This window comes from Nilaparvata lugens, chromosome 7 (genome assembly GCF_014356525.2).
Source record: "Nilaparvata lugens isolate BPH chromosome 7, ASM1435652v1, whole genome shotgun sequence".
In the NCBI taxonomy this organism is placed as follows: Eukaryota; Metazoa; Arthropoda; class Insecta; order Hemiptera; family Delphacidae; genus Nilaparvata; species Nilaparvata lugens.
In genome coordinates, this window is record NC_052510.1 from 54,987,844 (window position 1) to 55,002,433 (window position 14,590).

General features: G+C 33.0%; 1 protein-coding gene across 1 annotated transcript in view; it reads left to right on the top strand.

The window, feature by feature from the left end:
• The window catches only part of LOC111043771 (girdin), a 45,365-nt gene extending 30,962 nt beyond the window's left edge, over positions 1-14,403 (top strand). Inside the window, 8 exon segments of the mRNA XM_039433195.1 lie at positions 2,626-2,826; positions 4,159-4,304; positions 4,882-4,974; positions 6,877-6,997; positions 6,999-7,023; positions 9,187-9,260; positions 10,206-10,279; positions 11,977-14,403. Coding sequence (XP_039289129.1) covers positions 2,626-2,826; positions 4,159-4,304; positions 4,882-4,974; positions 6,877-6,997; positions 6,999-7,023; positions 9,187-9,260; positions 10,206-10,279; positions 11,977-12,133 — 891 coding nt within the window. The 3' untranslated portion in view covers positions 12,134-14,403.
• Positions 14,404-14,590: the final 187 nt, after the last annotated feature.

Below are 14,590 nucleotides of genomic sequence, written 5' to 3' on the forward strand. Positions count from 1 at the left end.
AAGTAGCTAGAATTTCATGTTATTCATTGTTTCTAGTTATTCATTGCCAGAAAACATAAAACAATCATTAAATGGTGAAACATGCACAAAAATGTTGCAAACCGATCATTCAACCGGTAATGAACAGTATGATTCTAATTCATAGTATTTATTCAATCGTTCAACGGTTTTTAAAATGTATTAGGTCGTGTTCGTGAAAAACATGAAAAAAGAAAGAGTTGTACGAATGCCACTAACGTGAATCTCGACCAACTTAAACATGTTTGTTTGTTTTTTTTTTGTTTTCAATAGCTTCCTAGAGACTCTTATCAGAGTATAGGAATTGTCAGCATTTATAACACATACGGTAACACAAAAAAGAAGAAGAAAATCACTCAAAGGACCCCTCTCTATTGTAATATTACAATTTTCTCAATTAAAATCGAATCTTCAATTAGATATTCAAAATTCCAATAAAACTTGATAGCAAATGTTGGTGTAATCGATATGCGGACTCAACTTTTTACCGGAAATTTATCAGATTCACTAATGTTGAAAAACTCACTATGATAAAGTTCTTTTTCTGAATAAACACATAATTCTAAACAACATAAATAAAAATTTCAAAACAGGTTTAAAATAAAATTCCAATAAAACTTGATAGCAAATGTTGGTGTAATCGATATGCGGACTCAACTTTTTACCGGAAATTTATCAGATTCACTAATGTTGAAAAACTCACTATGATAAAGTTCTTTTTCTGAATAAACACATAATTCTAAACAACATAAATAAAAATTTCAAAACAGGTTTAAAATAAAGTTTTATTGAGAATAATAGATATAATATTTGTAAACTTGTATTCTTTATTAGTTGGCAATTGATGACGTGTCTATGTATTGCTTTGGAGCTTTAGGCGTTTATTCTAGGTGTTTCTCTCAGGGGTCTCTCTCAAAAATTGTGTAAGGCTTGGCTAATGGTAGAGGTGTTTATCTCCTGTTGAAAATTTTCTAAATAATTGAAATTTAAGATGTTTTGTTTGAGATCTGAATGTTTTAAAAAAGTTTGTTGATGTTATTAAACATATGTGAAATGTAGATTTCAATTTTTCTTTTCAATTTGTGTTAAATATTTCGTTTAATTTTTAAAGCCATAAGCCTGCCTTAAAACCTGTAAATAAAAGATAAGTACTCTTAGTTTGTAAGTTTTATATTTTGATCCTTATTTGAAACAATAATTTCTAAGTTCTGAGAAAGATTTCGAATCTATTTTTGATGAATGTATCAAACATAGTTGTGACTTGAATCATGTTCAATCTATGTTCAGTCCATGTATGATTATTTATCCTGGTGTAAACTGTAATTTATTATTCGAATCATTTGAACATTATAATTTGATTTGCTCTGAACTTGACTTATTCATAGACATTAAATTCATTCATGATCTATCAAGATGTTAGTATAACTGGAACCGATGACTTTCCTTGGGTGATAGGTGAAATACTATCAAACCTATTTTGATAAAATTGGTAGTACGCCAAATATACAAACTCTGCCATGGTATAGAACACTCCAACCATCAATATAAGCTCTTCAACTCCTTATAAAAACATGGACATCATCACAACATGAACTGGTGCCACAAAATAATGCTGATAGTTTAAATTTCACATTGGAGATGTATGTTTAGTCAATAGATACACTTCATGAACTCAGCTGTCAGTTGCACCCAAAATTTTATTTAAATCATTACCATCATTATTTATAGACCCTTAAATAATTCCAAGGCACCCAAGTACGTAGCACCATTGAGGAAAGATAGCACAAGAAGATATTCCATGATATAGGCCGTTTATGTAGCAAATTTCAAGCCGATTTTTGTTAACTCATGCCGATAAATGTCGACTACTGTCTATTATTACTGTTTTGTCAAGGTGAGAGTTTAAAAAAGGCACAGTATGAGAGACTACCAACGTCACATAGCTTCACGAAAAAGAACTACCATGACATTCGGCTTGAGTTAACAGTGAAATTTGCAACATAAACGCCCTATACCATGTGTTATATTCTTATGTTATCTTTTTTCTATAGTAGCACCTACAGTAGCTATATAACCATATGTGATGGTATACAGTAAGAATATGGTATACAGATTCTATACAGTAACCATATAGTTATATAGTTACTGTAGGAGCACCCAACACCCGACATGCGACATGTCTAACGATTGTAACATATTTTTATAGACTACGTGTCCAAAATGACTGGAAGTTTAGTGAACAACTAAATATAGTCGTTAGGTCATTTCAGAGGCCCTGAAATTGATCAGTTGCGACCTAAAAACTCTGACACCAGACCTGAGCCAGCCAGGTCACTCGATACTACTATTTTAAATAAATATATATATTTTTTTATTTTGATTCGATTTGATTATTATATTAGTGAACAACTAATGATGATCTAAAAGATACACCAGATCTTGTTTACGAGAGTTATAATCTTAATGGTTAGGTTGGAAAGTTTTCAAGTAAGGTTGTTTTTGAAACGTTGTTGATTGTGTGAATCATTATCAATTCCAATTTGAAGCACTGTAAATTGTTTGAACCATGTTCAATTTAAATTATATGTTTATGATTCTTTGTTGCAGGAAGACTTCAGAAACCTGTTTGCGGCATCGGATAAAATCAAAACAGACTACCGAAGTGTGCAGGAGGAGTACAGAGCACTGAAGCTGGAGTGTGGCAGACACAAGCTGGAGAACACTGAACTGCAGGGCGAACTGGTGCAGCGCAATGATGTGCTCACCACTCAGCAGGTGCAGATATCAAAACTCACCAGCCAAAATGAGGTACGACAAAACATCATTTCACAATTTCATAATATTATTATTTTTGCAGATGATGCCCACATGAGCTTTTTGCTTGTGCGTGGGTAATGGAATGTGCGTTGGTGAATTTATGAGATGATCAAACGTCCATGCCATCGCCGAGATTCGAACCTACGAACCAGGTGGTGCTAACAGAACAAAGTTTGCAATTTGGACCGACCCGGCCGGCCGGTTAATTCATGATATTGTTGAAAACCTTAGTACGTCACTGAGTTCCTGGTGGTTATCACCCTGAACCATTGTTACATTCACCTCTAATGTCTCAGATCAAAAGAAGAAAACCCATAGAAGTCAACCATTTGAAGAAACCCATTCGAATTGCATTAGCTCCGGGCAAGGTCTATAAAAACAGCTTAGGACACCATTGTTATTTTGGCCATTTCTTTCTATCCGGTGCTACAGTCCATCATGAACTTTGACTTCCCTCACCTAGCTCCTCCACCAATCTCTATCCTACACCTTAGCTTTCCGTCCTCTCCTATCCATGATGCGCAGGTCCTCCTTCACGTCATCCAGCCATCTTTTTCTTGGCCTGCCTTGTCTTCTTTTTGAAAATAACCTCTCCTTGTAAACAACTTTTGGCAACCGTGTGCTTTCCATTCTTTCGACATGCCCCAACCACCTGAGTCTCTATGACTTCATGAATCTGTCAATGTGCTCATTCCCGAAGCATTCAACTATCTCATTGTTCTTCCAATTTGGACATATATTGAGTCTCGATTCGGGAGCTATATTATTTTCTACTGTATTAAAATAGTATATACTATAGTAGCCTATTATACTACACTGTATTGCTCATTCTAATAACACGTTGTATTGTTATAAGGTTAACAGCAACTAAACAAACTATTTTACAAGACTCAATATAACCGTGTGTCCAGATCTCTTTGTATAGACCTTGGTTCTGGGAGTTTCAACACTTTTCCATCAATGAAACCGTAAAGTAAATAATAAAAATTTTCAAATGAGTGCAATCAAAATTTTCTTAGTTTAGAACAGAAAAGTACTGTTATACTAACTTGTTGCTAGACTCTTTTTAAAATTATATTAATAAAAAATGTCAGTATTGATAATGTATTTTATTTAGGTCTCTTCTCTTATCATAAACCATTGACATTTTCTCATACTTTGATAACTGGAAACCTGTATTTCTCCAAAAAAACATAAACCATTTTAATTTTGTCCATACCTGAATAAATTGTTTCTTGTATTCCCAGGTTTGTAGAAATCATAATTTCTCATTAAAGATTCTTACTCACTATTTCTCTATTCAAATATAATTTTTTTTTTCAGGCATTAATTCAAATGAAGAACGGCCTTGAAGAGGACCGTAGATCGCTAATGGAACATGTTTCTGTCCTTTTGAGTCAGTATCATGAGCTCTTGACGCACTCTCTTGAAGACAAAGAGCATTATCACACTGAGGAAAAGCTTTTCACGTAAGTTGAAGAAAGTATTACGTTTGAAATATATTTTTATATGAAATTCAAATTTTGAAAATTTTGTTAGTCAAGAAACTAGTCAACTTTACAAATTGAATGATTTGAAAAATATCAAACCGGTTTATTCATCATAACATCATTCTTATATTTCCACATTATATCCTAAATTCAAAAGATATCCATGTAATTGAGATTTTCACAATCTATATTCTCTTTCAATATCTATTACTGAAGATGGTTTTGGTAACTAATCAATTACAATTTTTGTAGCATAAACATTCCTTATTCTGATTAATTGTAATTTCAGTTATGTACTATGTTATTGAAATGATTATAAATAATGTCGAGTAACCTGCCGGCTCAGGTCTGGTGTCAGAGTTTTCAGATCGCTCCTGATCAATTTCAGGGCCTCTGACATGACCTAACAACTTTTTTCAGGCAGCCAGACTGTTATTGAAAAATTTCCTTAAATGAATTTTAAGGTTCTCTTTTAAGTGGAAAAATATTTAGTATCCAGTGGTTTTATTGTTTCAATATTCTACTTGTTCTGATTTTATTTTCACCTTCTTCACAGCGATAAACTGAACAACCTTTGTCGTCAGAAGGAGAAGCTCGAAGAGAAAATAATGGAGCATTACAGGAAGTTGGATAGTTGTCCTACCAAAAAGTGAGTAGATATTTACAATTAATTTATTGTAGGCTATTGTTTATAAGTAGTGAATAATGTTAACAGTTTTGTAAAATAATGTTTACAATAATTTGGTCAATAATTTTTACAGTACTCGAATTCGGTTCAATTTCTCTTTTAGAACTTCCACCACAAGACCAACCTTCAATTATTGAATTCTTACCGCTCTGGTTCAATTTCCTACTAATATTTCTCAAATCCGCCAACTTATTTCTAGTCTCTCTATCATAGTCGTGTGAAACATATAAATATCTTACTTCCTTTTAAAGCTTTATTTGCATTGGCAAGCACACGAGTCTTTTTATTATTGGTGACAAATTTCACACGTATGGGACGAGCTGTATTTGCGGCCCGGCCTACACGGCGCACTCCATCTAGGTCAGACTCATCTATATCAACCTTCATCACTTTATTACATAAATCCATGATAACAATTGGAAGATTCTCCCAATTTATTTCATCAACACCGAAAAATATCAAGTTGTTCCTTCTTTTACACGTCTCGGTCGCTACTTTGAGCTTATTAACTTCCATTCTCAACTTAGAATTTTCCTCCTCCAATTTAACAATCCTCTTGTCTTGATCCTCTATCTCCGATTTGATGGTCAATGCACTGATTTCACTTTTTGCTTTTGGACAAAACGACTAGCAGTCAAATATTTTACAATAAATGAATAAATCACTCACTGGACAACGAGATCTTTCGGCAGTTCCGCTATCTTCTTGGTTCTTCGCGAATAATACCTGTCAATTTCTCAATCATATCTCGTTGTACAGGGACAAACATTTCCAACATTTCTTCCTTATTCATCATTTACATACAATTGGTGCGATATAAACTGACAGTAAAGCCTCTCAAAAGGAAATTTGAAACGGAACTCCAAAGAAATAGCTGAGTATCAAACTGTAAGAGGAGAGAAAAAGGCTAAATATATATTTAACAAAAATAGGAAAGCAGCCTCTTATCATTGAGGGTTGAAAACAATGTTTCGAAGATTGGAGATTAAGGTGTCGTTGTTGTAAATTGATTAATCTCCGTATTTTGCTGGTGGTTGTAATTTGTGATAAGGGATGGTGATTGTCGCTTTTTATGTCAGCTGAGAGTCGTCGATTCAGTAGAAATCCGGCAGGCAGCAGCCACACTCCAGTTGTTTAGTTCAAAAATAAGTTCGTTTACAATGATCGGAAAAAGAGTGTATTTATGTTAGTGTTTATAGTAGTAGTAGTAAGACCACAGCTGGTTTAGAATAGCACTGTTCATGGATATCACGCGGTAAGCATCAAGCAGACGACAAATATGTGACGTTAGGGCTATTATGACAAAGTGACAAGTCCTGTACGGTAATGTTTTTAGTGAAAGAGCCGGTAGAAATACGGTAACTTGTTTGATCAGTGGTCCAGTATGAATAGAGGTTATCTAGCACAGAGTTAGTTCTAAATCCAATCACAAACCTCACGATCGAAACCTTTGAATTAACACATCATGCACAATCCAACAATTGAAAATCACAATCACACGAGCTTCATGTAAGTAATATACTTTAGAAAATTATGAAATTGAGTAGAGAGAAAACCCACACTTCATAAAACTGGCACCTCAGGCCTGCCCAATTTCTCTTATATTTTATTTGCACTTATCAGGTTTAATTGCCGTTGTAAGTCGATTACAAAAGAGATACTTCTTCATATCAAATAATAATTTTTTTTGAAAAATTAAAAATATCAATATCCAAGAAAGTTTATTTTGAGAAGAAAATAAGGTAACCTTGTGCTATTCCTCTTCCAAATTTATAATTTTCTATCTAAAAAAACGTTCATTTTCTATACGGTACTGTAGAATTATACCCTTCTTCGTATAATTTTTGTTCGCTTTCTTTTTAGGAAAAGTTTTGGTGCAAGCTTAGTGAGAAGAGTAAGAAAGGCTGGCTCTGATTTGATCAGTAAAAGCAGGCGATCGTGGCATGACGAGGCAGCCAGGCGAGGCACTGACTCTGACACCAGTTTTGGAGGATGTACGCACAAGACAAGGTCTAATCATCAACAACTACCACATTGTATTATTATTGTTGTCTTTTTTCTTTAGGGCTACTTTTAATATAAATAAAAATATAAATCTGAGTACCCTTTTAAATTATTTTAGCACGACATATTCAATAGGGTACTCAGTTTAATATTTTTATTGTTTTATGCCTGGTCCACACTCTCGCCAAGTCGATTGCCAAGCTGGCAAGCTTGGCCACGTTGGTTTTGCCATCCACATTGCAATGTTACGTGTGACTAGATGGGATATATTATTTGTGGATGCTTGGCTGGTCACTCGCCTTAGCTTGGCTATCATTCGCTAGTCTCGTCTCGGGGCGTAGGCAAGCGAAGGCCAGCGATGGTATAGAAGACATCCTCTCTTTCGCGCTCGTCGTCATTTGTACGCATTTGGCGAGAGTGTGGAAGCGGCATTATATCATGTAGTTGGCTGCAGTTGATCACATCGTTGTGTTATTATATTAATCAATATCGGGGCACCGAGCTTCGCTCGTTATTTATTTATTGATAAACAGAACTCAATTCTTTAAAATGATTGGGGAAGGATTAACAGGCACAGCCCAAAACTGTTTCTTCCCCGAATTTTGATTTATACACTATAAATATTCCAAAAAGTAGGTTATGTTCCATACACTTGAATTCAGGTCAAATTTTCAGTCCAAATATTTGAAAACATAAAAGTTCTAATTTAGATTGTTTACAAACCAAATTGAATTACAAAATAACACTCACTAATCACTTAGAACTGTGAAATAATGATTAACGTTGAATATTATGATATACCATCATCTCATGTCAACAAATCAGATTATTTTGATCGAGTCAATTAAAATTTCTAGATTTCTCGCGAGATACGGTAAGCTAATTGATTACACAGCTGATCTCCCACACATGCATCTTCTGTTATCGACACGACGTCGAAATTATCATCTGTTTTTCCAAGGATGAATTATCCTTTTCATGTCCTTCAGCGATATTTCCCAGGGATGAGACCTAGTGCAATCAAATTTTTATATCATAAACCTACTATGTTCAAAATTTCGTGAAAATCGTTAGAGCCGTTTTCGAGATCCGTTGAAAATAAATAATCAGATAACCAGATATAAAAATATAAACATATATACAGAAACTGCTCACTTAATATAATATGATTACCAAGTGACTTGAACATTATCTCTCAGATTAGTGCACAATACACAGAAGTAATAATCAATCTAGCACAATACATATATATATTGCCTTCAGATTAGTACACAATACATTATCTCAGTGCTCATACACAAAGTGGGCTTGAGCAGGCCATTTACTATCCTACTAGTGTTCCAACTTGCAGTCCAACATCCAATGTTGGATCTGACGTCGGACCGTGAATGGGGCTGTTGGATGTTGGGTCAGATGTTGGAAGTCTAGTCGAACAAGCTGGATCAACTGATGGTCCGACTTCCGACTTGCCTTTATATTCTTTTAACTAGACTGAAGTTGGAGAACAAGTCGGAGCGTTGTCGGAGTAGTGATCCAACCACTAGTTGGATAGTGAATTGCCTGCTTTAGCTTGCTAGGCATTCTGCCTTCCCTTATGGGGGAAAACAATTCAAGTACACTCATAATGAAATAAAAACACACATATATTGTCAAGTTCTACAGTTATTTGGTACAGAACCAAATATTCTACAACATTGACAGTGACCTTGTCGAATTTTCAAGTACACTCAACTGTAGGTCCGTTTCATTATCATCCGTCTCATTATCCACGCACAAGCCTAGAGCTCATGTGAGCATCACACTCAGCAAGAAAAAAAAACGGGTAGTCCAGTGATATTCGATTAAAATACACGTTTACCTAGAAAAAAATCCCCATATAAGAGAAAGTTTTGCTTTTTTATTGGGAATCAGCACCCAAAAATGTGTTATAATATCTTGAATGATATTGTATGTATAATGTATTAATGAATAAATAAATTACGTATTTAATCGTATTATCGTATTTAATCGTGCTATTACCTCTTGAATGATATTGTATGTATAATGTAAAAATGAATAAATAAATTACGTATTTAATCTGGAGTCTTATTCAATTGCAGATCATGCTAGCATCTTTTTTTTAGAATTGATGTGAATAACTAATAAATCGTTAAAAATCGTTGTTTACAGATGGTTTGAGTCTAGGTACTCCTGGCACAAGACGAACCGTTTACTATTCGGGTGATGAAAACTCTACCACCAATGTAAGTAAAATATGCTACAATTTAACTTGCTATGCTGCAATTTAATTCCACATGGAAATAGATTTTCATTGTATGGACTAGTTGAAAGACCGATTATCAGTCTTGAGAATTCCCTTTGTACATAATTTTCATTGTAAATAGTTTTCAAATACTAGAACTCCGTAATTTTTGTTTCAGACTCCTAATAATGCTAGAAAATCTCCTTGATAGTGAGTAAACATTTTTAATTGTTCGTAAAGTAAGACGCTTATAAAATTTATTGATGCTTGTCTTTCGTAATATTTTATACCTTACTTACATCCACTTGAACTTACAGTTTTAATGTTTAAATTCTTCGATTCATTAGTATTTGTATAAGTATGTGTATTTTAAATTTGTATTTGATGATATATTCTATTCTGAGCAGCTTGCAGATATTTGAATCAAGCTTTGATAGGCAATCAAGTAAACTGTTACCACCTCAGATGCTTGATTTTGGAGAACTGCAAAACAATTTAAACATTTTTAATGTTGGCACAGCTACAGTAATTTTTAAAATGGGCACGTTAAACTGTCGGTCCCAGTGAAGTATGACAGTTGTAAGTAAGGCCCATTGACGGCTTAAATTATATATTCAGGCGGTGGGACCTTCCCGCAAGGGACTCCCCACCAACAAAAGCCATACGATTTTACTTTCTTTTTTTTTAAATGATGTATTGAATATGATTTTCAATGTGATGTTTGTTGTTGAAACGTATTCAAACTAACATTATTAAATTCCAAGTGTCCCATATTCGTGCATCTATGAAAACTATCAACTGCTCACTAACGCTTGTAACTAGTTAAGAATAATTTTGTCACTATTGTTTTATGGAAATCATAGTTTACTAAAAATTAATAATCTTTCAGTCGTAGTAGATTTGGTTATTTGGCGAAAACGTTTTCATATTTTTTTATTTTCCCTAGGATCAAGAGGATAACCAGAAAAATATACCAGAGGGGGATCCCCAGTCGTCAGCTCCACAGCAGCAGGATCCTGGGTGAGCAATTTGGCACTGCACAGATAAAATAAAGAAATATTGCGAAACATTATTAGTTATGGTATTAATTTAGTGACTCTTGAAAATTACATTTGAAAAATCTGGTGTGGCGCACTCACACAACTTTCCTTGCCGTTATGAAAATTGATCACCAGACGCTAGTGTTCACGCGCATCTCAAGTCTACTTATAAACAAATATCTGAGCCGGCTGGTGACAATACAATAACGCTGGAGACATACGAGGTCTGCTATCTCTTCATAGTGAATCATTTAATAGAATCAACAGTTTGCAATTGGATAGTCACATTTTCTCGAATTTCGAGCTTATTTTCAATTTTAGGTGGAAATGTTACTGAACATTGATTGTAGAGATTTTCATGTTCAATCTTTTCCACTTGAAATTGTCTGTTTAAATTGTATCTGAAGCCTGATAATTGGGAATCTAAAATCAAACTTTGCATATATGGGGCGGAGCTCCTGAAAGTTTTACAGATATGGGACTGGTGGCAGTTGATAGAGCTCATCAATGACTATTCTAGGTATAAATTTAATCAGATAGAAAAATTTAATCAAAGAAAAGAAAAACATCCCGAGGCTTTGCCTGTGGAGGATGGAGTATATTATTTGCTTTTCTATTAATTCATTTGGTTACTTCTAATTAAATATAACACTATTCAGGAAAAACACAGACTTCTACACTTGATGCCCAATAACTTCCTTTAATGACCAGTAAACAAATAATTTTTCGCAATAAAAATTGTAGAGAATTTAATTCTGAAAAGAATGATGTAAGCTGTGTAAACTAAATTTAAATAAAATTTGGATAAAATGTATTCTTATGTAGTACATTATTTATCTATTTATTCGTGGACAGAATCACAAATCATATAAATATGATCAGGAAGGAACAACAGGCTTGGCCCAAATCTATTCGATTTCCAAATTTTGATAAATTATTAATAAAATGTCTAAAAAATATGTTATGTTTCTACTGTAAAACGTTCAAGTTCAATTTTCGTGCAAAAATATATACAAGCTAAACATTTTGAATTTATAGAAATTAAAACACCAAACTATATTTAAATATAACACTTAATTATCACTTCATATTGAATAAATCAAGTTATTTTATAAAATTTTGAACCCAAAAATACTCACAACTTCTCTCACTAAGCACAGCTGTTTTACATCACAAAAATTTGCTGTTTTATGAGGAGAGAACTAATAACTCATAGGTTGTAGCTGATTGCAAATAAAATATTTGGTTTTTTATGAAAAGTTTCATTTTCATATGAAAGTAACATATCTAAATGACATTAAACTTATACCAAAAGACTTAAGATGATGTTCAAAGTGACCTCCGTTGTTCTTGATGCATATGAACTGAATTCCGGGCGAAATCTTCCACTCTGTAAAGCTCGCTAATAAAGAGTTTATGGATATATGTTTATAAGAACTTATTGACCATAATTAAGAATCACCCTGTATATCCAATTCTTGCAAATCCCAAATAGTTGCTGATGTAACCATTTAATTTATTTAATTAAATTTATTTATTTAACCATTTAATTTATCGTATTTTCAAATTGTATGCTCAATGTGTGTTATGAGGGCAATAATGGGATACAGTTCCTGGTGCCCTCAAATATGTAAATTTTCAAATAAATAAATAAATGTTTGATTAATTTGTTTTCAGGCAACTGCTCGTCTACAACCGATTGACTACAGTGCTGGGAAGCGCAGCCACCCCTCCCCACTCTCCTACCCCCACCACCCTGTCCCAGCAGAACAACAAGCAGGCCAACTCTCCCGAAAACAAGAACTCTGTCTGGTATGAATATGGCTGCGTATGAAACCACCCCATCAACTATTCGAATAAGTATTAAATTTATCTGTTTATTTATTTTATAGATTAAAATCAAGACTTGACAATATAACACCATGCAACGTAATTTAATAGCAATATTATTGAGCAATCATTTATTGAAATATTTTTTAAACGTATATCGAATTCACAAAGTGCTTAGAAGTTGTAGGTTGAATAAGTTGGTAATGTTGGACGAATATCTCAACTTTGACTCTGAACTTAAACTCAAGTCAATTTACAAAAAAATATATAATGCTTGAAACTTTCCTCTAATACAATTTATTATAATACTGTTAAGAACTCTGTTTTTCACAAGATTTTAGTTTTATCTGACATTCTTATAAAAATAATATCAGTATTCAATATCACATTCATCTTGAAAATACTGTAAAATTCACAGTACGAGGTAAAACTCTAACTTCAAATCTGTAGAAAATACTTTGTTGAATACACGATCAGTTAAATTCTCCACTATTAGTAAAATGACTGTACTTGTTGAGTATGTAGGCTTCTTCAATTACTTCTAACTTCTGAAAAATTGATCCCTAGATTCAACTATCCTCCAATTAAACAATAACTTTTATCGTTGTACTTAAAAATAGAATCATACTTATCGAAGAATCTTATTTCAACTTCCATTATATTCTAAATACATTATAAGACTTAGAATTATTATCCTATTTCAAAGTTAGGAGACAGAATTAGACAGCGTGTCTACTAACGTTGATCCTATTTAGGCTATATATTAGCGAGTAATAATGATATGTGTTTATTTTCATATCTCTTTTATTGAGAAATGTGGTATTATTACATTGAAAATCAAAACATTTTTTGTACTTATCGATACTAACTTTTTCTTTAAGGCTCTAATATTGTAGAGATTATCTTATTTTATAAGGTTGTTCCTAGATATTCAATTTTATTGAATTATTTATAAAGTAAAGGAGTTTCTATCTTCATGAATTGATTTCTCTTTATTTCAAAAATACTTGGAGAATAAATAGTGAACGAGCTCCTGTCTAGTTTCAGAAGCATTTGTCTGCTATTTTAGGCTACAAAGCAAGTAAAAAAATCGTAAATATTATCTAGGCTTTACTGTTTGCATTTTTTTAATAGCATGAAACTCAAGTTGATCCTCTTGGTTGATATTCAACAAATTGTTATCGTTAGCAATAATTATTGTAAGAATTTTCTTCATAACTGAAATACAGACAATAGGGCATTATTATTGCGACAAACTGATGTAAAATGTGATTATGAATTATTTTTCCCCATATATATTTGATAAGGCTGTTTCTGTTGAGTAATGCCCCTCGACTTAATATTGTTGTGTAATGATTTATTAGAGTTCTTCAAGAATGATAATAAAAATCAAATTAAATTTGACAATTTCTTGACCTTGAAAACTGCGTTGTAGCGATGACGTGATTTTTCCTTGCTTGATTACCGACATGCAGCTATTAATTACAAATGTAAGGAACAATTTGTGAATTTCCCGCGTTATTGAAAACAGCTGATCGTTTGCAGATCAAAGGGTTAACTGAACCACAAATAGTATCCTATTGAGGATGAACATAATGCTTTGTACCATTTCATAAACCTTCGGAAAATCGCATAGAATTGTACATGTATGTGAGTGGAGCAAGAACTTCAACCAACATGACAATAAAAAACACTGAATGGAAAGTGACAATTTAATATTTTTCAGATAACTCTTGATTGTATTATATGCAAGAACTCATAAATACATGTACAGAAAATCAAAATAGAGTCTAGCATGACAAATACAATAATTCAACCAAAATAATTCAACAATAGATTGTAAATGAAAAAAACACTGGCATAAAATTACTCTTGTTCGCCAGTGGGAGTAGGAGATAAGATTATTATACACTTAACTTGATTCACAAAAAGACTCACAATTTTTTCTCTCCAAGCTCCTTTTTTATTAATGACTAGCAGGTAACGCATGCTCCGGAAGGGTTCACTTTGAAACTTGACAAACTGAAAACTTGACGTAATGAAATCTTGAAGAATTGAAAATAGGCCTATAACTATCCTTGGTTAATTAAGAATCTATATGTAGAATTAAAAGTAAATCAGTCCAGTAGTTCAGACGTAATGATGCGTCAAACATAATTTTCATATCCCATGCATGTATAAGCCAGTTTTTCCCTTTATTAGATAGATGATGTAAATTGAATTATAAATAACCTGCAATCAAACCTTTGGAATTTGGAATTATTCTCAACTCAGCAGGCATGCAATCAAACTTCTTGCTTATACATTTCAGAATATCATCAGATTGTCCTCGATTTTCATAAAGTTCCACATTTCACTTTTTTGTAAACTTTTTATTTCATGGATGATTTATCATTATCTTTGAATGAGAATAACTTCTTAACGGTTTGAGTTATCGATATACAGTTTTCAAAACTTATTT